At 43.1% G+C, this 25,331-nt stretch overlaps 1 protein-coding gene across 7 annotated transcripts in view; it reads left to right on the forward strand.

Moving 5' to 3' along the window:
- The window catches only part of ARHGEF6 (Rac/Cdc42 guanine nucleotide exchange factor 6), a 99,443-nt gene that overhangs the window by 54,671 nt on the left and 19,441 nt on the right, over positions 1-25,331 (forward strand). For all 7 annotated transcript variants that reach the window (XM_081808189.1, XM_081808190.1, XM_081808188.1 and 4 more), the window contains 4 exons: positions 4,201-4,295; positions 6,971-7,066; positions 8,749-8,871; positions 23,596-23,734. In XM_081808189.1, coding sequence (XP_081664315.1) covers positions 4,201-4,295; positions 6,971-7,066; positions 8,749-8,871; positions 23,596-23,734 — 453 coding nt within the window. The remainder of the gene's footprint in view (positions 1-4,200; positions 4,296-6,970; positions 7,067-8,748; positions 8,872-23,595; positions 23,735-25,331) is intronic.

Raw genomic sequence — 25,331 nt, forward strand, 5'->3', positions numbered from 1 at the left:
TAGAGTTTTTATTTTATCTTCACTTATTCCTTCTCTCATACTTTCTTTCCTTATGTAGATCTGGGTCTCTGACCTATAGCATTTTCCTCCTCTCTGAAGAGCCTTTTTTGAAACATGTCCTGCAAGGCAGGTCTACTGGCAACAAATTCCCTCAATTTTTGTATGCCTGAGAAAATCTTTATTTTTCCTTGAGTTTTGAAGGAAAATTTCACAGGGTACAGAATTCCAGGTTGGTGGAATTTTTTTTTTTTTCCTCAATTCTTTAAATATTTCACTGCACTCGCCTCTTCTTTGTATGGTTTCTGAGGATACGTTGGATATAATTCTTATTTTAGCTTCGCTATAGGTAAGCTGGGTTCCCCCCACCCCCTCGGCTTCTTTCAGGGTTTTTTCTTTATCTTTGCTTTATCTGGACTTTGAATATGACATGCCTAGGTGGGTTTGTCTTTTGCATTTATCCTGCTGGTTATCTCTGAGCTTCCTGGATCTCTCATTTGGTGTTTGACATTAATTTGGAAAAATTCTCAGTCATTGTTGTTTCAAGTATCTCTTTTTTCCCGTTCTCCATTTCCTCTCCTTCTGGTATTCTCATTAAACATGTGTTATCCCACAATTCGTAGGTATTCTGTTCCATTTTTTAAGTCTTTTTTTTTTTTTTTCTGTTTGCTTTTCAGTTTCAGAATCTTCTGTCGACATATCCACAAGCTCAGAGATTCTTTTTTTCAGTGGTCCAGTGTACCAATGAGCCCATCAAAGGCATTCTTCATTTCTATTATAGTGTTTTGGATCGCTACCACTTCATATTCATTCTAAGTATTTCTATCTTTCTGCTTACAATACCCGTCTGTTCTTGTATGTCGTCTACTTTCATTAGAGCTCTTAGCGTATTACTCATAGTCATATTAAAGTCCTAGTCTGATAATTCCAACATTCCTGCCATACCTGACTATGGTTCCAGTGTTTTCTCTGTCTCTTCAAACTGTGTTTTTTGCCTTTTAGTATGCCTTATAACTTTTTGTTGGAAGCCAAACATGACATACTGGGTAAAAGGAACTGCAGTAAGTAGGCCTTTAGTAATACGGTGGTGGGGGCTGGGGAGGGATTCTGAAGTCCAACGATTAGGGATGCAGTTAAAGCAGACAAATATAGCTGTAACATGTCCATATCGAAAAAGAAGAAAGAGGACTTCCAGTTTCTGGCCCAGCATTTAAGCGGCGTGGCAGTCATTACTCCATCCTAACAATAAGTAGATAGCTGACCTAACTGGGAAAAAAAAAGACCTATGGTCTTTTGGTGAGTTTATGTCTCTCGACTGTGAACTTCACCAGTGCTTCTCAGGTTGTTTTCCTCCTTTAGGGGGGACAGGAAGGCTAGAGGGAGCTGAGGTAGGGTATTTCCCTTCCCCTAGCTAGGTTAGACTCTGGTAAAAACCTGATAGGTTAAGCTCTGGTAAAATAGTTTCTCTCTTGAGGGCAGACCTTGTTAGGATGGACAGAATGCTCTGGTGTATTTCAAAATGGCTACCTTTCCTTTCCCGCTTCTGAAGCAGGAGGGAGATTTTCCTCCTCTCTTCGTTGTGACAGCCTGGTAGAGCTGCCGGAGGGACCACAAAAGGTGGGTGTGCTGCCCTGTGACTGGGCCCCCTGGGGGTCTGAACTCTCAGACTTGTCCACACTGCGCCCCCAGCAATTCAGTTACAGCTCGGGTTTTCCTGCCCCGCTCCTGATTTCCGTGGAGAACTCTGCTCGTGGGTTTCTGCTCCAGCAAGTTTTGATTTTCTGCATCTGCCTGTGTGTCTCTCCACTTTTGGGGGTAGCATTTTCCCCCATGGCCTCAATTCCCTGACAGATAGAAGGAAAGTTAGGCGGGTTGGTTTTTTTTCCCAGTTAGTTCAGCTATCAACTTATTGTTAGGATGGAGTAATGACTGCCACGTTGCTTAAATGCTGGGCCAGAAACCAGAAGTCCTCTTTCTTCTTTTTCGATATGGACATTTTACAGCTATTTATTTGTCTGCTTTAACTGCATCCCAGGGGTTTTTTTCATTTTTTAATTTTTTTAAAGATTTTATTTATTTGTCAGAAAGAGAAAGAGCGCATAAGCAGGGGGAGTGGCAGGCAGAGGGAGAAGCAGGCTCCCCGCTGAGCAGGGAGCCCGACGCGGGGCTCGATCCCAGGACCCTGGGATCATGACCTGAGCCGAAGGCAGACGCTTACCCGACTGAGCCACCCAGGCGCCCCCCGTGAGTTTTTTATGCTGTGTTTTCTTTTTTGTTCATCTCCAGATAGTTGCCCATTTCCTTGGTGGTGCTTCAGCTTTCTATGGTGGGGGGGGGGAATCATTCCTATCCCGTCACTGGATTAATTTCAGAGAGCATTAGTGCCTCCAGGCCCCGGGGTTTATTGACACTTAGGCCTTTTGGGAGTAGTTTCTGAGGAATAGAGGAACTGAAAGGAGACTTGAGTGGCTAGGGAGGAGGGGGTATGGCTTAAGCCCTCGCTTTTGAAGCCACGCTGTGGCCTGTGGCCTCTCAACCAGGGTTTCTCGCCTGCGGCGATATTGTCCTTCAAGTGGTGTTCGGTTGCCGTCCCGGTGGGGGGGGTGGGGGGGCGTGCAGCTGACATCTAGTGGGTAGAGGCCAGGGACGCCGCTCAACGTCCCATAATGCCCAGGGCGGCCCCTCACAGCCAAGGATTGTCTGGTGTCAGTAGCTTTTTTAAGCCCGTCCATTGGCAGGACTGTTTCCCGCTCCTGCAGCACCTACCTGTACAGCGTCTCACTGCCTCTTCACAATGGTCCTGAGGTAGGTGAAATGTCACAATCTGAGGTGAGGCAAGTGAAGCCTTAAAACTGTAGCCACCTGTCCCTCAGTAGCAGAGCCTGGACGACCACCTGCCAGTCTGGTAGTTTCCCCGCAAAGCCCACAGTGACCTGGGCCTCCGCTCTCTTTGTCCACTCCACCTTTCAAAACCGGATCGCCATGCATTGCCTTGTGAGTCTGGGTCTGGAACCCTGGATGCCTGCAGGGCTCCTTGCAGCTAAGATTGCTTCACATTGTCCTGTGATCCTCTGTTTACCGGCGCCCCCCCCTGCAAACAGAGTGGAAAGGCCCTGTACGCAGCGTGGTGCTGGGCGCGGGGTGGGCCTTCAGTACATTTCTTTTCTTTCTTTCTTTTTTTAAAGATTTTATTTATTTATTTGACAGAGAGAGACACAGCGAGAGAGGGAACACAAGCAGAGGGAGTGGGAGAGGGAGAAGCAGGCTTCCCGCGGAGCAGGGAGCCCGATGCGGGGCTCGATCCCAGGACCCTGGGATCATGACCTGAGCCGAAGGCAGACGCTTAACGACTGAGCCACCCAGGCGCCCCCCTTCAGTACATTTCTGTTGAAGGAATGAGGAGCTAGGAGAGACAACATACCGAAATGTTAGCTTGGCGAGCTCTAGGAGCTTGAAATGTAGGTTGTAGCTACTTGCAGAAGAGGCTGGGGAAAGGGGCAGGCCCCTAGGACGGGTGGGGCAAGAGACCTTGCGTTCTGTACGTTGGTTGTTTTGCCTGGAGGATTTTAATTTGGTTATTCTTCATAATGCTTTATTCCCCTTGTTAAATTCCTCCCACTTCAGCTTCCTCTTCTCTTTGAACTGTTCATACTAGCACTTTTTGCCTTTCTTAAAAGACCAGTTCTAACTCTACTTAACAATACCCTGTGGCCTCAGGTATTGTCCCCTAAAGGTCTTATCGAAACATAAAGAAGAATCTTTTGTGGTATTTGACCTCCGTTATCGTGAAATTATCCTGACATTGACTCCGTATGTCTTAAGGTAGCTGGTCTCAATGTTCTCATCCATAAAATGGGCATATGATCCTTTGTTAGCTAACTGAGACCTTTCCCGAGGATAAATGATTTAAAGCCCATGAAAGCATTCTGAACAGCGCTGTGTAAATAAATGGCCAGGTCCTTCCGGTTATGAGTAACTGTGAAAAACTGTGTTCATATGAATTATGCAATATAACCAGTGGTCGTGCAATTATTAAAGTAGTTTGCTAGAATGAAACAAAGGGCAGTCAGATTTTGCGCTTCTTACTTTTACTACAGTGCTAGCCTAATAATTTGGTTCAAAGATCTAAAGCTCTGTCTTACCTTGGACTGCCCTGACAAATACAAGATCTTCACCTTGACCTTGACCTTTGTTTCTCTATAGGTGTTACAGAACATTCTGGACACTGAAAAGGATTATGCTAAAGAACTTCAGTCTCTACTTGTCACTTACTTAAGACCCCTGCAGTCCAATAACAAGTAAGATTTACATTTTAAACCCCTTGCTAAATAAAGCAAGATAATGTCAGTATCCAGAGTCATTGCTCTTATGTCACTGAATAATTGATTTTGCCCTTTAGAAGAATTTCCATAGAGCACAGGTTGCCAAGAACATGGTCAAGGCAGCGGAAATTACACAAGATGTTGCTGCTGGAGAGCTTGGCTTTCTGTCTCTTTTAGCTGCGGAAGGAATGAGCACATCTGCATCTCTGTCTGCCACAATTGTTATCTTGTACATTTTAAAAGCGATACATGCAGTTTTATCTTGCACAAACAGGACCTGCTGGTGTTTTTATGCAGAAAACCTGTAAACTGGAAAGTTTCATGCTCCCCCTGACCTTGGCTTGCTGGGGCAGAAACTCTTTCCTACGGTCTGAGAGTGGAAAGAGTGTGGCATTTTGTGAATGTTTGTGAGGGCACCATCGAGCTCGTATTTCACCCAGGCCAAAGAGAGTGATAGAGCTGTTCAAATGTCTTGTTTTGTTTTAAATAAAATACTCAAACCTTATTCTGGTCTTAGAAGTGGCTGAGGTTTGAATTGAAAACTTTGTTTTCACAGAAGAAAAATATTGACCTATTTTTATTTTAATTGATTATACTTTACTGGAGATTATAATCTATAAGTCAAATAGAAAATTGAGCCATGGGCCCACATACTGGAAGACAAAAGCCTCCTCTTTCCCCTCAGTAAGAGTTTACTTTTGCTGGACAGCTGTCTCAACTACTGGACTTCAGGCTTAAATAAGTTTAACATATTTTGCGATCCCCCCCCCTTTTTTTTTTTTCCAAATCATGTTTGCTAAGGCATAAGGTCTTGCTAAATTTCCCAGTTGGTTATTTTCCATGGCACTGTGGGAATCTCACTTCAGTATGAAAGGATTTTGTATTCCTGTGTTTTGTAAGAGTTGAAATGCGATCAACAACAAAGTGTCTTTTGTTATGATTATGTAAAACATGAAGTGAATCCTGTGAATCATACTTCTTAGAGCTGAATGGAAGGAACCTCAGTGAATCACTGGGTCTAGTGCCCTGGAAGAAATGACTGTCCCCATTGAACAAATAAGAAAACTGAAGTCCAGAGAGGCTTACTGCTATACCCATCACACAGCCAGTAAGCTGCCAGACTCGACCCACCGCGCCTCCGGCCGCTGACTGAAATGTGCCTTCCATTTTGTGGGGGTGACAGGCAGAGGCAGGAAACCGAGGTGGTGACCCTGGGAGGGGAGATGGTAAGATTTCAAATGAAGGAGGCGAGGAGCCTGACTCAGAACTTCCCTGTTGCCATATAAATTCAGAATGCAGTCAGGGTCAGTTTCCACCGGCTGTCTTGTGGACCCCGGAGCGACTGGAGCAAACCAGACTGTTTACTGTCTGATCCTGAGGGGGCCAAGAAAGTCCCTGATCAGGTTCAAGTTGGCCCCCCAGTCAGCTTCTTGGGGCCATGACGGAGGAAAGTCAGGGAAACTGGCCGGCTGAAGGTTTCGCTTTTGACACCCATGGCTAGGGGTTTTCCAGCTTGTGGTTCAGAAGGGCATGATGGCAGAGGAACTGGGCGCTTCTGATGCTCGAGGGGTTACTGGTATCGTTTGTGTGGGGCTTCCTTTGCTTTGTCAGCAAAAATCACTCTCTTGGAAACACTCCCCTCGTATTATGATGTGAAGAAAGAACACGTGGCCGACACTGGCCTTTTAAGTCTTCGGAAAAGTCTTCTCCCAAAAAGTGTTTAGGAGCATGGCCTCTGGAGCTAGAATGTGGTGGTTTAAATCCTGGCTTCACCCTTCACTGGCTTTGTGACATTGGGTGATTGGCTTAACCTCTCTGTGCCTGGGTCTCCTTACGTGTAAGATGGAAACAAGAGCACCTACCTCGTGAACTTGTTGTCAGGTTAAAATATAAAATGTAAAAAAAATAAAAATAGAATAATATAAAATATAAAAAAATAAAAATACTTGTGAGACACCTGCAGAGGTGTTAAGTGCTTGTGTGAGTAGTGTTGGTGCATGTTATCACCTACCATTTGGTAGGGGAAGAATGGAGAAAATTCATAGCACGGAGGCTCTGGATAAAATTGTTCAGTTTGCCTTTATTTGCTCCATTCCATTCCACAAACAAACAAATCAGTACTGTTTTCTTCTCCTCTACTTCCTCTGATAAAGATTTCCCTTTGTTGATTTATGAGCATTTTAAATCGAAAGAAACTGGATTTTGTGGTTTTTCCCTGTGCAGTCTATGAGCATTTATAATATCTTTCAGTTACTCTCCCAGCTCCTCCAGAATACTCAAACTTGTTTGCATTTATCCCCAGCCATGATGTATTTTGCCTATTGAGATACTTAGCTATTACGCACTTGTTATCCGTTCACTCATCGCATTGTAAAACACGTAAATGTCTTTGGTAAACACTTGTTTGCTTTAGGATCATTATTCTTATTGTAGAAAAAGGAAATCAAGGAAAGACGCTTTTAAATGTTGTTTAAGACCACAGAGCTGGTGTAAGTTAAAAAGCGAAAGTTAAAATCTAGGGATTGCTTCCCTCATCCCATTTGCCAATTTTTTTAGCAAATTATCAGCTCACTAGACTAGAGATGGATAACGGGAATCATCCTGAAGTTCTATCCACTGAAACTGTGTATGTTTTTTTGGTTTTTTTTCAGTCTGAGTACTGTGGAATTTACATCTTTACTGGGGAACTTCGAGGAAGTATGCTCATTTCAACAGACGCTCTGCCAAGCCTTGGAAGAATGTTCCAAGTAAGTGTTGTATGTTGCCTTTAGAATAGCTAGCAACACCATTTCTTTGGTGTGTTTTCTTTTCCTGCTAGCTGTTGTCTTAGATAGGGACACTTCGTATTTACTCATTTGTTACAATGTTGATAAATTGTCCCAGTACAGAGAAAATGCGCTAGGGAGAGCCAAACCCCTGGTTGTATATCAGGGCTCTACATGCAGTAAATTATTTCTGACTTTATTTAAAGATTGCATCGGTTTACTGCTCCTGGTCAGTATGAGAGACAGATAAGGTCTCCATTGACCAGGGACGTTGCCTTTGATATTGATTCGATATTTTCTTTTGTACATTGCAAATTACTTGGAAAAGTTAGTCAGGTGATTCATTCAGTTGTATAAGCTGCTTTTTCTCTTTAAATCACGCCTGGTATCTTGTCTATTATATTAACAGTTGAAATACACAAAAAGTGGGGAAAGGAAAGTATATCTTTATGTGAACCACAATACGTATTGGAAGGCTAGCTTGATGGTTGTTGAGGTGTTCAGCTTCATACTGCAGAATGGATTGTAATGATCTTCAGGCAATATAATTCTGTAGCAAGATTAATTTTCCAAGCACTGTATCTCAGAGAAGTTGGCAACTTTCATCATCTACAGGGAAATCGGGGTGATTGCCTGTTTCTTGAGCTTTCTGGGACACAGGTGGTCATCCAGGAAGGAAGATGGTAAGAGCCCACACCAGAGGCCTGAGGGGCTGTCCTCAATGCTGATAGGGATCCAGCTTATTGTCGTGGAAAGATAAGTCACTAAGTGAGAAGAACCGATTACAAACTAGGTTTGTAATCTTTATTTTCCATTTTATAGAAAAACATGTAGAAGGAAGACCAAGGAATATGCCAAAATTGTTCTAATAGCTGTCTCTGAATGGTGGAATACTGAGTAATTTTTTTTTCTTTCGTGCACTTTTCTGATTGGTCTACAAATGAAAACGGGTGGCTTGTAACTTAAAAAAATTAAAGTCTTGGGCGCCTGGGTGGCTCAGATGGTTAAGCGTCTGCCTTCGGCTCAGGTCATGATCTCAGGGTCCTGGGATCGAGCCCCGCATCGGGCTCCCTGCTCCTTGGGAGCCTGTTTCTCCCTCTGCCTTTCTCTCTCGCTCTGTCTCTCATGAATAAAAAAAAAAAAAAAAAAAAAAAATCTTTAAAAAAAAAAAAATGAAAGTCTTGAGGCCATCCTGCCTAGCAGCCACCAAGCCCCTAAGACTACATAATATTCCTTTCTGATGTGTCAGTTTGGGATTTGATTACTTTTGTCTGTACTTGAACTTCATATAAATTAGCCAAGAGTATTTTTGTGTGTGCCCGGCTAAAATTTTGAATATTGTAATTTGAACAAATATCTTTAAAAAACAACCCTACCTGGTCATTTCAAGTACGTATCTGGCCCCTATATATGGGCGCTATGTTTGGCGGCTCGAGTTTGAAGTGATGGTCAATTACCCCATTAAAAAAATAATAATACTAATAAAGTGGCAGTCAAGAACTTGCATTCCATGGCAAAAGTGCTTATAATCTAGTTTCTCTTTTCACTTTGGCAAAAGAATTCAAAAGGTTTGCGTGTCGCCAGATTTGATTGGAATCCTCTTCCTTTATCCCCCTGTTTCTTTCTTATTTTACATTCTGTGTTTCATCTTGTCTTACCTCCAGGTTTCCGGAAAATCAACACAAAGTAGGAGGTTGCCTACTGAACCTCATGCCTCATTTTAAATCTATGTACCTGGCTTACTGTGCAAATCATCCTTCAGCTGTCAATGTGCTCACACAACACAGGTAAGTTGTACCATTTCCCCAGATAGGCTGTTCCACAGTGAGATCCTTTCCGAGGACCGCTTCATTTGGAAACCCAAGGTCTCCAGTTGAACTTTTGATCATCCCCCTTCATCACTGCAGGAATTAATTCGTTGTTCCACGGATTGCTTGTCTGTCAGTGCAATGGATAATTTACTGAGCATCTACTGTGGGCAGGGTCCTGTACTAGCTGATGGGGGTTACAGTAGTCAACAAGGAAGAGGAAGTCCCTCCCCTCCTGGAACATAGACTCTCAAGAGAAATACGGACATGAACTTAAACGTCATAAACATGTGGTATTACAAAAGGGTAAATTAAAAAGATGCCATGAGACTTTGCAACGTGGTATCAGCTTCGTGTGGGGTGAGGGTAGCATCAGGGAAGGCTTTCCTGAAGCCGAACCCTATTTAGATCCAGTGTTTTCGCCTTCCCCTGTCCCGGCGAATGGTGTATCTGAGTTACTGGCAGATAGCTCGAGTGCCTGGCTTCGTCTCTTTTTTTCACTTTCCCTTTGGCGGGTGGGGGAAATTTCCAACAGCGCTATGGCTCAGAGGCAGATACTCATTAACATGGAAAGGTGGAAGGAAACTAGCAGGGTGAACTATTGGGCAAGCACTTTAAGCAGTGGGCTGTGATAATATTTGTACGTGAGTATACATTGTTTCCAATTCATGGGGAACAACAAAACAGTATCTCCTTTAAGAGTCCTTGCAAGGGACCCAGATAAGTTCATATCTCTCCTGCCCTTCCTTACCGCCTGACTCCCCATCCCTGACGCATTCACAGATGCCTTCATCTGGGCCAGAACCCTGGATGATAGGCTTAAAGATGCAGTTTGAACTTTGAAATCATGTGCTAGCGATCTGGCAGGGGCAGGGGGGCTGTCTCTCACCACACAGAGTCTGTTAGGACGTAACCTGGAGACGAGACTCAGAATGGATATGGATTCTGGAGGCTGCTCACGACCGGAAAGAATATTCTTTTCTTAATCTGGCTCAGACCTGAACCCCCAGGGCCAGACTGGAACACCAGTTGACACAAACCCTCAGAAGTGATGAAAATTTTGGTTTTGTCCTGGTTTGTTAGGAGCTTTATTGACTTGGGTGCCTGGGTGGCTCAGTCGGTTAAGCATCTGCCTTTGGCTCGGGTCATGATGCCAGGGTCCTGGGATCGAGTCCCTCGGCCGGAAGTGTGCTTCTCCCTCTCCCTCTCCCCCTGCTGGTGCTTTCTCACTCTCTCTCTCAAATAAATAAATAAATAAATAAATCTTTTTTTTTTTTTTCTAAAGATTTTATTTATTTATTTGACAGAGAGAGAGACAGTGAGAGCAGGAACACAAGCAGGGGGAGTGGGAGAGGGAGAAGCAGGCTTCCCGCCGAGCAGGGAGCCCGATGTGGGCTGTCAGGCGCATGACGTAAGAGCCAATGAGGGAATTACCATCCCTGCTTTACAGATAAGACACTGGAAGGTCAAATAGTCAGCCACAGAGCTCATAGCTCTTAAGTGGTTGAGCCAGAATTAGCATCTAGGTCTGTCAGACTTCTAAAAACAGTATTTTTATTTATTTATTTATTTATTTATTTATTTATTTGACAGAGAGAGACACAGCGAGAGAGGGAACACAAGCAGGGGGAGTGGGAGAGGGAACACAAGCAGGGGGAGTGGGAGAGGGAGAAGCAGGCTTCCCGCGGAGCAGGGAGTCCGATGCAGAGCTTGATCCCAGGACCCCGAGATCATGACCTGAGCCAAAGGCTTAACGACTGAGCCCCCCAGGCGCCCCTAAAAACAGTATTTTTATTGAGATCTATATTTTACCTACAAAGAATAATTTAAATGCAAATTTAAAGAATTACAATAAAATGAACACCCATGTACACACCACCCAGCTTAAGAAATAAAACATTGCCAAAAGGGCGCCTGGGTGGCTCAGTTGGTTAAGCGCCTGCCTTCGGCTCAGGTCATGATCCTGGAGTCCCTGGATCGAGTCCCGCATCGGGCTCCCTGCTCAGCGGGGAGTCTGCTTCTCCCTCTGACCCTCCCCCCCTCATGCTCTCTCTCAAATAAATAAATAAAATCTTTAAAAAAAAAAAAAAAACATTACCAAAACAAAGAGAAAGAAAATGTTACCATTTCCTTTTTTATCTACCAGCCTTATTGAATCCTACTTCACATACCATGCAATTCACCCATTTGAAGCATACAGTTGAATTATTTTTAGCATATTCAGAGTTGGGCAGCCATCACCACAATCAATTGGAGAACATTTTCATCACTCCCCAAACAAACCCATCCTCATTAGCAGGCGCCCTCCATTGCCAGGCCAAGGCAACCACTAAAGTCCTTTACGTCACTCTGGATTGGCTAATTCTGGACATCTCATTTAAGTGGAGTCACACAGCATTGGGCCTTTTGTGTTTGGCTTTCTTCTCTTGTAATGTTTTCAAGCTGTATCCGTATTGTAGCACTTATTAGTACCTCGTTTTTTTACTTTTTACTTTTTAAAAAAGATTTTATTTATCTATATGAGAGAGAGCACGCATGCACAAGCAGGGGGAAGGGCAGAGGGAGAGGGAGAAGCAGGCTCCCCGCTGAGCAGGAGCCCGATGTGGGGCTCCATCCCAGGACCCCGGGATCATGACCTGAGCTGAAGGCAGACGCTTAACCCATTGAGCCACCCAGGCGCCCCAGTACCTTGTTTTTTAAATTGCCACAGAGGATTCCATTATGTAGGTACTGCATAGTGTTCTTCCATTCACTAATTTGCAGACATATGGATTGTGAATAATCCACTGCTCTGAACATCAGCCACACGTCTTTGGGTGGATGTATGTTTTCACTTCTCTTGGGTAGATTCCTAGGAGTGACATTGCGAGGTCATATGATAACTCTTTTGTTTTCACCTTCAGAGCAACTGTCAGACTGTTGTCCAGAGTGGCTGCACCCATTTATGTTCCTACCACCAGTGTCAGAGAGTCCCATTTTCTCCACATCCCCACCATTTGTTATCAGTCTGTTTGATTATAGCCATCATTATGGGTGTAAAGTGATCTCTCATTGTGATTTGATTTGCATTTCCCTAATGAATAATGATGTTAAGTGTCTTTCATGGGCTTATTGGCCATTTGTATATCTTCATTTGGGGAAACGTCTATTTGGATCCTTCACCTATTTTAAAATTGGATTATTTGTTTTATTATTGAGAAATTATGTACATACCACAAATTCACCATTTTATTTTTTTTTAAGATTTATTTATCTGTTTTAGAGAGAGAGTGCATGCATGCACACACGAGCTGGGGAGAGGGGCAGAGGGAGAGGGAGAGAAATCCTCAAACAGACTCCCTGCTGAGTGCAGAGTCCCACGCGGGGCTCAATCCCAGGACCCTGAGATCATGACCTGAGCCAGAATCAAGAGCTGGATGCTTAACCGCCTCAGCTACTCAGGTGTCCCATAAATTCACCATTTTAAAGTGTATAATTGAGGGGCGCCTGGGTGGCTCAGTCGGTTAAGCGTCTGCCTTCGGCTCAGATCTATGGTCCCAGGGTCCTGGGATCGAGTCCCTCATTGGGCTCCCTGCTCGGCGGGAAGCCTGCTTCTCCCTTTCCCACTCCCCCTGCTTGTGTTCCCTCTCTCGCTGTCTCTCTCTCTCTGTCAAATAAATAAATAAAATCTTTGAAAAAGAAAGAAAGGAAGGAAGGAAGGAAGAAAGAAGAAAGAAAGAAAAAGAAAGAAAGAAAAAAAGAAAGAAAGAAGAAAGTGTATAATTGAGTGGTTGTTAATATATTTGCCAGGTTGGGCAACCATCACCACCGTTTAGTTTCAAAACATTTTTATCTCCCCCAAAGCAACTGTGTAGCCAGTAGCAGTCACTCTCCTTCTGTCCAGTGGCTAATGATGTTGAGCACAGTTGCACGTGCTTGTTGGCTATAATATCTTCTTTGAAAATATGTTTGTTTAAATCCTTTGCCCATTGTTTAGTTGAGCTATTCATCTTTTCATTGTTGAGTTGCACCACTTCTTTATATATTCTTCTTTACATTCCTCTTATCAGATAGATGATTTGCAAAAATTTTCTCCCACTTTGTGGGTTGTCTTTTCAGTTTCTTGATGGTGTCCTTTGAAGCACAAAAGTTTTAATTTTAAGTTTAATTTTGATGATGTCCGATATATGTTGCTTGTGCTTTTGATGTTATAGCTAAAAAACTATTGCTTAATCCAGGTCATGAGGAGTTATGCCTATTTAAGAATTTTATAGTGTTATCTCTTACGTTTAGCTCTTTAATCTATTTTTGAGTTACTTTTTGCATATGGTGTGAGGTAGGGGGTCCAACTTCATTCTTTTGCGTGTCTATGTCTAATGTCCCAGCACCCTTTGTTGACTTCTATCCTTATAAATTTGTTACATTGCTTTATGTCTCAGAATTGGATCTATCTTGGTGAATGTTCCACGTGAGCTTGTGAAGAATATATATTTTTCTGTGGTTAGATGAAGTATTCTATAAACATAAATTAGATTACTAGATTGACAGTGCTGTCCAGTTCAGCTATATCTTTACTAATTTTCTATCTGCTGGATCTGTTGATTATTGATAGAGGGATGTTGAGGTTTCTACCACAATAGTGGATTTATCTATTTCTCCTTTCAGTTCTATCAATGTTTGCCTCATGTATTTTGATGTTCCGTTGTTAGGTGTATTCACGTTAAGGATAGTTTTATCTTGTTGGAGAATTGGCCCTTTACCTTTATGTAATGCTCCCTCTTTATCCCTGATAGCTTTCCTTGTTCTGATGTCAGCTTTTTCTGAAATTAATGTAGATAATCCAGCTATTTTTTTATATATCTTTTGTGTCCTTTTCCTTTTATTTTATCAATGTCTTATAGACAATATACAGTTGAGTCTTGTTTTTGTTTTTGTTTTTTTTAAAGATTTTATTTATTTGAGAGAGAGAGAATGAGAGACAGAGAGCACGAGAGGGAAGAGGGTCAGAGGGAGAAGCAGACCCCCCGCTGAGCAGGGAGCCCGATGTGGGACTCGATCCCGGGACTCCAGGATCATGACCTGAGCCGAAGGCAGTCGCTTAACCAACTGAGCCACCCAGGCACCCGAGTCTTGTTTTTTAATCCACTCTGTTGATCTCTGTCTTTTGATTGGCATATTGAGACCATTTACATTTAAAGTGATTATTGATATAGTTGGATTCATGTTTACCATGTTTATAACTGTTTTCTATTCATTGTACTTGTTCTTTGTTTCTTTACTACCCCCCTTTTACTGACTTCTCTGGTTTTAGTTAAATATTTTATATGATTTCATTTTATCTTCTCTCCTAGCATATTGTACTATTAAAGTGGCTCAGTCGGTTATGAATCTGACTCTTAATTATTATTATTCTCTGACACTCTTCCTTTTTTATATAGATCTAAGTTTCCTTCTCTCTGAAGAACTTCTTTTAACAATTTTTGCAAGGGTGGTCTACTGGTCATAATTTCCCTCAGTTTTTGTTTGCCTGAGGAAGTATTATTTCTCCTTCACTATTTTTTTTAAGTAGGCTCCACTCCCGGCATGGAGCCCAATGCGGGGCTTCAACTCATGACCCTGAGATCAAGACCCGAGCTGAGATTAAGAGTCGGACTCATAAGTGACTGAGCCACCCAGATGCCCCTCTCCTCCACTTTAAAAAAACTTTTCCCTTTTATTTTTATTGTGGCAAAAATACATATATGGCATGAGATCCACCCTCTTTTTTTTTTTTTTAAAGATTTTATTCTTTTTTTTTTTTTTTAAAGATTTTTTATTTATTTGAGACAGAGAGAATGAGATACAGAGAGCATGAGAGGGAGGAGGGTCAGAGGGAGAAGCAGACTCCCCGCCGAGCAGGGAGCCCGATGCGGGACTCGATCCCGGGACTCCAGGATCATGACCTGAGCCGAAGGCAGTCGCCTAACCAACTGAGCCACCCAGGCGCCCCAAGATTTTATTCATTTATTTGAGAGAGAAAGTGTGAGAGAGAGAAAGCACGTGAGGGGGGAGGGTCAGAGGGAGAAGCAGACTCCCCGCTGAGCAGGAAGCCCGATGCAGGACTCCATCCTGGGACTCCATCCTGGGACTCCAGGATCATGACCTGAGCGGAAGGCAGATGCTTAACCGACTGAGCCACCCAGGTGCCCCAGAGATCTACCCTCTTAAACAAATTTTTAAGTGTAAGAACAGTAAGCAATAGGATTTTTCTCCAATCTTTACCATGAGAACTTGCATGGGCTCTTAGATGCAAAACCCACAGAAGTATTGGGATCCCGAGACTGGGTCGGGAGTTTTTAACTGCCCAGCTAGTCCACACTTAGACTCTTAAAATTCATCAAAATTAGCATTTGAGTGTTGCAACTAGTTACTGGCTCCAGTGGCTTCTCCTTCAGGGAAGTGGATCTCTGTTTTAATTCTCTGTATTTACCGGTCCTTCCAGATTTGGAAGGGGGTGGTTTTCCCTGTGATCTCAATTCCCAGTGGATCTAAGAAAAGTCATTGATTTTCAGATAGTTCAGTGTTTTTTCTTGTGAGAATAGTAATGATGCCCTCCAAACTCTTTACATGTCAGAGCTGAAACCAGAAGTCTTTCAGTGATTTTTTGAATTCCCTTTTTTTGGTGGTTGCTCAGAGACTTTCTATATATATATATATATATCTTAACTTACCAGAATCTCCTTTATATTCACACTAACTTAATTCTAGTGAGATATACTAATGTTATTCCTTGTATAGCTCTGTGTCCTCTTCCCTTTTTGGGGCTACTATTGTTATACATATTACATCTCTATGCTACAAACCCAGTAACATTGCTATAAATATTATTTGATGTAATTTTATGTGTATTAATGAAACTGAGAGAGGAAAGGAGAACAAGAATATATTTAGAGCATCTGTTCCATTAACATTCTCATTTACTATGTGTTTTATTTCTTCCTATGGATTTGAGTTACTATCTGGTATCATGGTATCCAATAGAGCTTTCCTCCCACCCACCTCCACTGTGCTGTGGTTGTAAAATATATTACATTTCTATATGTTACAGGCCCCATGATATGATTATATGAAATTGCGTTATACATTTGTTTTTATATTAGTTAAGAGAAAAAGGAGAAATAGGTATTTATACTGTCTTTCATAATTGCATGATTACCTTTGCTGGTGCTCTTTTTTTCTATGTGGATTTGAATTTACATCTGGATTTACTTGATTTTATCATCTAACTTTCATATTTCTTGTAAGGTGGGTCTTCCAGCAAAGAATTCTCTGTTTTTGTTTATTGGGGAATGTTTTCTTTCCACCTACATTTTTGACAGATAGTTCGGATGGATATAGAATTCTTGGTGGGCAGTTTTGTTTCTTTCTTTTTTTTTTTTAAAGATTTTATTTAGTTATTCATGAGAGACAGAGCGAGAGAGAAAGGCAGAGGGAGAAGCAGGCTCCCAAGGAGCAGGGAGCCCAATGCGGGGCTCGATCCCAGGACCCTGAGATCATGACCTGAGCCGAAGGCAGACGCTTAACCATCTGAGCCACCCAGGCGCCCTAGTTTTGTTTCTTTACTTTGAGTATGTCATTTCACTGCCTCCGGGCCCTTATTAATTCTGAGGAGAAATTAGCGGTTATTCTTATTCAGGTTCCATAGCCCATGATGAGTTGTTTTTCTCTTTCTCTTTTGTTTTTGTCTCTCAGCATTTTTACTATAATTTGTATGTGGATCTCTTTGCATGTCTCCTACTTGGAATTCATTGAGCTTCTTGGCTATGTAGAGTAACATTTTCCTCAAGTTTGGGAAGTTTTCAGTCATTTTTTTTTTCAAATATTTTTTTCTGCTCCATTCTCTCTCTCTCCTCTCATTTAGGACTCTCAAGATGCATGTCTTATTGTGCTTAAAGATGTCCCACATTTCTCTGAAGCTGGTTCATTTTTCTTTATTTGTTCCCCCCGGCCCCCGTTTTCTCAGATTGCATTATCTCTATGAATCTATCATTAAAGTCACTGATTCTTTCTTTTGCCAGTTCAGATCTACCATCGAGCAGCTCCAGCGAATTTTAAAATTTCAGTTACTGTACTTTTTTTTTTTTAAAGGTTTTATTTATTTATTTGAGAGAGAGAGAATGAGAGAGAGAGAGCACATGAGAGGGGGGAGGGTCAGAGGCAGAAGCAGGCTCCCTGCCGAGCAGGGAGCCCGATGCGGGACTCGATCCAGGGACTCCAGGATCATGACCTGAGCCGAAGGCAGTCGCTTAACCAACTGAGCCACCCAGGCGCCCCAGTTACTGTACTTTTTAACCCTAGAATTTCTTTTGGTTCTTTTTTTTTTTTTAAATAATTTGTTTCTTTACTGATACTCTCTGGTGAGACATTGTCATTATAGCTTCCTTTAATTCTATAAGCATGGTTGGTTTCCTTTTGTTCTTAGAACACATTTATAATGGCTACTTTGAAGTCTTTGTTGAGTCTGACATTTTGTCACTCTCACAGACAACTTCTGTTGTCTCTTTTTATCTCCTATATATGGGTCACACATTCCTGTTTCTTTGTGTGTTACCTATTTTTTTGTTGTTGAAAACTAGACACTTTATGCAATAATTTTAGGTTTAGCAACTCTGGACACTGATTCCTTTCTCCCCTCTTGGGGCTGTGTTTTTTGTTGTTGTTTGCTTCTTTGTTTGTCTAGTGACTTGATAGACTCCTCTAGTGAGGTCTGTTTTGCCCACAGTGTGCACCTCTGATGTCATTCCTCGGAGGACCCAGCCTTGGTCATGCACACAGTCATCCTGAAAGGACAGTGGTTTTATTAGCAGGGTTCTCTTTGCCCATCTTGCCCTGATTTTCCTGATAAGCTGTCTACCTCAGTTCCATATCGATTCCAGCTGTTAGGCTCCACTAATTTCCGGCTGATTGCTCTCATGTTTTTGACAGTTCCCTGGAGGCATAAATTGATCTGTCATCTGATCCAACGAAGTATCTTTTGAGACCAGTCTTTGAAGTTTGTTTTGACCCTTCTTAGCTGTCTCTTTCCTTGGTTCTTTCTCGTGACCTAACTGGCCTAGGGTTTAGATTCTTGCTCTTAATTAAGAAGAACTGCCAGCATCCTCTTATTTGCTTGCCACCAAAATCTTCATTGTTTTTGCAAGAGCCTTTAGGCTTGGATTTCCCCCACACCCTTTTTCTTTTTTCCTTTTTTTTTTTTTTAAAGTAGGCTCTACCCCCAATGTGGGGCTCAAGCTCATGACCCCTGAGATCAAGAGTCACATAATCTACCAACTGAGCCAGCCAGGCACCCCTCCCCCCCATTCTTTTTCAACTAAAACCAGTTCCTCTGGGGAGAGCTTCAGAACTCTGTTCCTATAGGCTGTCTTCCTCCCTGGGCAAAATCTTTGTGCCACTAGCCTCTGGTCTTCTCTGCTTGCCTCTCCCAGCATAGAACCTCTGCCCAACAAGTGAGTGGGGGTGAGGGTGTTGGGTCCCAGTGTTTTCAGCCTGCCAGTCCTGGGGTAGAGCCTCCTCCCTATGTGTGTGTGAGCGGGGGGCTGAGTAGAGAAGGAAGCCTCCAACCTCTCAGCCACACTGGCCAAGAATTGGCTTCTTCAGCTCAAAGTGGGTTTGTATGGGGATTAAATGAGATAATGTCTACAAGGGACCCAGTATCTAGCACAAGGTAGTTGTAGCCACTCCTTATTTCTACTGTATTCATCTTCTACCGGCTACTATCTGCTTTTTAGAAGAAAGGTATGCGGTATTTCCAGCAGACAAAAAACAGAGATAAAATCAAGTCACCAGTCAGCTTAACAAATTCTAACTGCAGTTGGAGTCCTGTGTGTACTCTCTCCTATTTCCTGCTCCTTCCTGCTCCTCCCTCCCATGCCACAGGGAACCACAGTCCTGAATTTGGTTTTATCATTTCCAGGAATGTTTTCGTACTTTACTACCTATCTTCAATAAAGAAAAAAAAAAAAAGATCCAGAAGCGTTTTTCCTGTGGTGGATACATAAACATCTTGTGTGTTTAAGGGCAAATTTCTTAATACCAATAAAAAGAGATGCCCCTCTTTTCCTTTTAATCTGAGCATAGCAATTCCAGAAAGAAATGGTAGTGTTCAGAGAAGTTTCTATTGTAACTCTGTGTGCTGAAATGTTACTGACTGCATTTACCCACATTAGGAATTTAATTTTATAATAACAGTACAGATCCCTTCAAACATTATGATTTAAAGTTAATTTAGAGGTTCTCAACTTTGGGGGGATTATCATATCCTATTTGCTTCATTTTGGTTAGTGGTGTTTTTTGAGAATCTTAAAATATCCCTTGAAATGATGGAAGACTCATTGGAGTCCCATAGAACTGAATTTTTAATCTTACCTGTAATTTGCATGGAAGGGGTAAAAATTAAATTGAAATGCTTGGGGGTTTCCCCAGATGTGCTTCTAATATAATCTCAGCTCTGTTACATGCATCTTGTGGTGATTTATGCTGGCTAGTAGAGGCAAGGCAGAGTTGAATGAAATTTACAGAAATTTCGGTCTAAAATCCTGTTTTATTGTCTTTTTAAAAAAAGATTTATTTATTTACTTTAGAGAGAGAGGGTGAGTGGGGGGAGGGGCAGAGGGAGAGGGAGAGAGAAACTGTAGCCGACTCACTGCCCAGCATGAAGCCCCATGTGGGGCTCCATCCCATGACCCTGAGATCATGACCTGAGCTGAAACCGAGTCGGATGCTTAACCGACTGAGCCGCCCAGGCGCCCCTAAAATCCTGTTTTAGATGAAGGTGTCAGCTGAAACAAGGACCTCGGTGGATTTCTGTTCTTTCCCTGCTGAATCTGTGGGTGATTAGACACTGGAAAATCCCTCCAGCCTGAGCAGGCCAGTCAGTTGAAGTTCTTCCCTTCAGCCTGCAGATGGCAGTATCATACCAGCAACGCGCCTGACATTTGGCAAAGAGCTACAGCTTTAAAGTTCACGGCCTGTTGGCACCTTGTTAAAAATGCAGTAATGTATTAGCTGAATACGGGTATAGAAGCAGACCCCAACTTTGATGTGTCCCCATATTTACATATATTTGAATGGCTGCCCCAGTCTTTTGTTATCCCCTGGTTGAGGTCTTTTGGGGTTTCCCCTCTCTCTCCCCTTCAGGCTTCTTAGTGTAGCTCTTGTTTCTTCCTGGGAATAAGCTCTCTCTTACAAAAATACCCACCTCTCTCCCTTGCTTTGGTGTGGCTCCCATCCTTTTCACGAGGGAAAGGGATCCGGATTGAAAGAGAGAGCAAGAAGAGGGGAGAGTGAGTGCTAAGACAGGTCTGAAGTCCATTGCAGCGACAGACACCACTGCGTTACCACTGTGCCCTTTTCCTCTTGCTAGTTGTCACTCTGTTTACCCTGTTGTCAGCAATGAAGACTTTGAGCAAAACCCAGAGTTGTGTTATGTACTTGCTTCGGGGACAAGGAGCGTAGGGACCATTCTGAGACTGGATTCGGTCCTGTCTGTGTCTTTGAGGAACCGGGAAAGGGAGTGAGTGAGATTGATCACAAATAAAAAGTGGTGGGGACAAAAAAGAAGCAGACAGCCTGCTCTCTGGGACTAGATTAATGAAAAAGGGATAATAGGGATCCACCCAACTCAGTTGCTGGATCCCTGGGATTTTCCACTGGCCAGAGGCCTGGGGCCTTCAGCTCCTCAGGCCTCACTTCCCCCTTTCCAGTGATTTCCATGATAGGGGTGTGGGCAGGAGGGTGTGTGTGTTGGCGGGGGGGGGGGGGGGAATATCTGATCCTTTTCCGGATGTTCTAGGTAGACCTCTCATCATTCAAAGTAGAAATCTATGCAAAGATTCCACAGAAACACTCTCATATGATATGGTTAAGTTCTGTAGAGGTATTAGAAGGTAAGATAGTTTCCTGGAGCCTTCCAGCCCAAGCCAGAGCATCCCAGAGCCCCATGCACCCTGCATTCTGTGAGATAAACGTATGTTGAGTCTAAGACAGCATTTATACATTGAGAACTGCTTCTCTTGTATCACATCATGTGTACAGAACATGTGAAGCTTGAAAAACAAGCCTTAACCCATTGACATTTCCAACAGGCTGTATAAAATTAAAAACCGCACTTTAAAGACAGCTTGTTCTTTGGTACAACAATATAAAGTTGAGTTTTACGTTTTTGTATAATGACATTAATTTGTGGATTAAGTTTATTTGGCTCAGTAAAATGTGTCTTGCAGGATCTAGTTATTGTAATGGGCAGCAGCTTTATTAAGGTCGTTTTATTCTTTTGTTGCACAGTAAAATGTTCATTTCCTCCCAACAGCCAATGAATGTGTGTTAAATTGTAAAATAAAAAAAAAAACAACCTCTTTTATAATATTTAGCAAGCCTAAAAGTTAGAATGCTGCATGGAAAGTAATAACAAAGTACATGTTAGTATTTGCTTTTAATTGTCGCAAGCCTTGTATCAATTAGAGTAGAACATTGAGGACGGGGGGGCACTTATTCGGTTATGGAAAGAAAAAATAAGACTTGTTTACCAAATTGAAAAGAAATTAGGAAAGTGATTTTCTCTAAATTATATTTCTACTCAAATACACTCTCCAAATTCAAGTATTTTCCTAATTATATTTTATATGCAATGAATTTTTAAGCCTCTTTGTGCACTTTATGTTCTTGGTTGGAAATTTAACCTCAATTGAGTTTCCATTAAGCTGGAAATCACAGCTTAATGGTAGTTTCTAAAGATGTGATTTTAGCAAGGTATTTGCCTTGGCACAGTAATAATAGTAATACAAATGCATTTACAAACTACTTAAGTTTACAAAATCCTTTTCTATACAGAGGCGTGTGGTGTCATGGAAAGACTTGAGGGTTTGACTTCAGACCTGGGCACAAACCCCAACTTAGCCATTTACTTCCGATTACTCACTCTTCCTGAGACTCAGGTTTCTCATCTGTAAAATGAGGATAACACCTGGGTTGAAAGGGCCGTTGCACATATTAAGTAGGATTAAACGCACTCCCGGAGACCTTACCATGAAACAGTCACCTTCCAAACCCCAATGGCGAATCTTCAGAATTTTAGTAGGAAGTAGGTTTGAGTCAGCTGAGGTCAGGTAACTGATCCAGGGTCACCAGCCCTGTTTTATGACTCCAGGTCCAGGGCACCTCCTTCCTCCCAGGGGCTTCTGGGGCAAAAACCGATACAATCCTCCGCGTGGCTTGTCAGGTGTGACCACTCAGACGTGATCCAGCTTCCGTGAAAGCAGTGACTCCCAGCCCATTTTCCCTCTGACATACGTGTGACCCCACATGGCTCCCGGTTGCCAGGGCATTAGTCGAAACCCCATCCCTTCCTCTCCCACTCACAAAAGCCCAAGGAGGGAGTGTGTCTATGAATAGGGGTAACCTGCAATCCACCCCATCCCTTCCCCCTCTCAGTGTTTTACTGCTGATAGCAAGTCTCTTTGAACATGTTTCACCACTGATTGCAACACGCCATGGTTAGGCACTGTCCTGCCTGAGCTGTCTTCTAGGGAGAATAAGTAAGTCATTTTGTAGTGGAGGGTTCGTGAAAGAGTGAGGAGAGAGATGGGTGGCATCCGTGGGAGGCTAGAAAGTGCAGGCTCAGGTTTGCAGGCAAGCAGGGGTTCCTGAGTAGAAAGCAACAGGATTAGAGCGGTGGTCTGCAGGACGGCGGGGAAGCCAAAAAGCCCAGGAGCCAGGAGACCAGTTGGACTCTTGGAGCGAACCAGATGGGAGGAGATAAAGGTCTGAACCGAGGCAGTGGCAGTGCAAATGGAAAGGAATAAACTTGAGACTGGCTAGATATGCACGGGCAAGCAAGGAGGCAAAAGGGGCCAAGGCAGAAGCAGAAGTTTCAGAACATGCCATCCCGTAGGCAGTGGGGGTCCTTGCACAAATGAATATTAAAATGAGCTTGCAGCCCCAGGACTCGGTATCACGTTGCTGGAAAGGAGACACTCCAGATGGTGCAAAAAGGAAGGAAGAAAAAACACAAGCCTATAGGGTAGAGTTCGTGACACATGAATAGTCTTTTTCCTTTGACCAAGCTGCCGCCTTATAGAACTGTCTGTGCAGCCCTGCTGCACTGGTTTCAGATCCTAGGCTAAGTGACTTTGTGGTTAGTCAGACACACATGCAGCTATCTGAGTTTTGAACTTGATTCTGAACATTACAAGTGGGTGCCCGGTGATAGGGAGTATGTGGTGAGTTGTACCCTTGGCAATTGACCAGTCAATAACTAGAACGTTTGAAGTGACTAAAACCGTACGTTGAGGCCATCTGGTAGACTGTATGTCCCATGTCCGTGGGGGTAGTCTCCTTAAGGGCAGGGATTTTTGTTTTGTTCACCGCTGTATCCCCCAGCAGAGACCAGAGCCTGTTACTTAGTAGATGGCAATAAAGGATTGTCGTACGAGCAGAGGAAGCTGGGGGTCCTGAGCCCCAGTGCTGGACACAAGGCTGATTACATAGCAGGAACTCAATAAAGGTTTACTGAACGGAGTTGACGTGAATCGGATGGCATTTGGATTAATGAAACTTATTTCTGTTCGGTTTTATATTGTGCGAAATACAGGAAAATAGTAGTCTTCTAATAATAAATCAATAATTTGGTTGATAATTCTTTACTTGGAACACGAAGCAGTAACAAAACCACGGTCGTTCTTTTGCTAGTGATGATCTGGAACAGTTCATGGAAAGTCAAGGTGCATCCAGCCCAGGTATCCTCATTTTAACAACCAGCCTCAGCAAACCATTCATGCGACTGGAAAAGTATGTTACTCTCTTGCAAGAGTTGGAACGGCATATGGAGGTAAGGGAAGGCAAGGTATGGGCCTCTGCTCTGGAGGAAGCCGCCAGTCTCCCTCCAGACTAACCTCACTGAGGAATTCAGAAAAAGCCTTGGTTTCGCATTTTACTTGATCCAGTCTTCCCTCTTGCTGGGCTTCTAGTTTCCCTCTTAATGCAGTGAAATAAAAAGGGGGCATTCTTCCCCACCCCCCCTGCTGAAGATTTTTTTATTTTTACTTATTTATTTTTTCCACTTGTATTGGGGTGTGATTGACATAAAAACTGTATATGTTTAGGTTGGACAATGGGATTTTTTTAGGTGTACAATGGGATGGCTGAATATATGTAGAGATTGTGAAATGATTACCATGAGCAAGTTAATTCACACCTCTATCAAGTCACAGAGTCATTAACTTTTTTCCTTTACTACTAAATATGCATGATCATTTTCCCTCCCAGCCTCGGTGCTGCTGCTTTTTTCAAGTTGACTTACGTTTTCCTCCTCTGTAGATGGTGGTTCAGTCAAGATCGGCCAAGAACTTCTGTTGTTCTGGTCTATGAACCAACCTGATTTGGGGAGATAAACAAAGCAAAACAATAGAAAATATAAATATCACTTTCACTACAGACAGGGTTAAATATCTTGAGAGCCCTGTGATCATTAAGCTTTCTCACTCTGGATTATGCTGGAACATTCTGGAATTTCCTTAAAGATTTATAAATGGGTCCAGTATTAGTTTATCTGTGTTTGTATCCATGGACCTACATCAAAGTTCCCTCACATTTGTGTTTATCAACTTAGAGTTGACTGGCAACAAGGCCTGATCATGGAATACTGTTTCAGCAAGAGGCCCGATCCTTTTATTAAAAACCAGTCAACAGGGATAGCTTCTGGAGTCGTCCTTGCGCCATCGAGCACGGGTGTTTGAGGTGTGGGTGGGAGAGGAGGGCCCTCTGAGGGAGGCTGCGTTTACCCTAGTTGCTCTTCCTGTGTCTGGGGAAAGGTTTTTGAGGTTTTAAAGGGTTTGATTATCTTTAAAGAAAAAGGTTGCACGCTGCCGGTCTTGTCAGCATTTGTAAGGATTGAAAGCAAAACACACTCAGTTGGAGGCGGAGAAGCCCCAGATGCGCCCCCACCCCCCCACTGCCTGGACCCTCTATCTTGGGCTTCCTTGAATTGGAGCCCGTCTACACTCCTGCCTTCCATTTCCCACCATCAGCTAACCCACACCCTCCGTCAGCGCTAGTTCGCCATCTGCTGAGATGCTTTCTCCTGACCTGGGTCCGTTCGGCTCTGTGTCTTCTTACCGAAGGCTGGTGGAGCAGCAGATTTTGTCCTTCCGTTATTCCAGCTGAATCCCAGAGGTTAGGTAGACATCTACCCCCACGTCAGGTCTACAGCCTCCCCAAGAATCTCCCCTTTCCCTTCATGAGCAGTCACGAACGCAAGGATTCCTCAAAGCCGTTCTTGAACCTGTCCGCTTGCCGGGGTCCTAAGTACCATGGAATTGCAGACCATAGGTACTACCATGGTTTACAAAGGAGCACAATGGTATAAAACCTGGAATTTTGTTCCCACCTGCCATGTTGAGCCTGCAGAGGGAAAATGAAGGATTGTG

The sequence above is a fragment of the Leptonychotes weddellii genome, chromosome X (assembly GCF_054177405.1).
Source record: "Leptonychotes weddellii isolate Sample4059 chromosome X, ASM5417740v2, whole genome shotgun sequence".
NCBI classification, from domain to species: domain Eukaryota; kingdom Metazoa; phylum Chordata; class Mammalia; order Carnivora; family Phocidae; genus Leptonychotes; species Leptonychotes weddellii.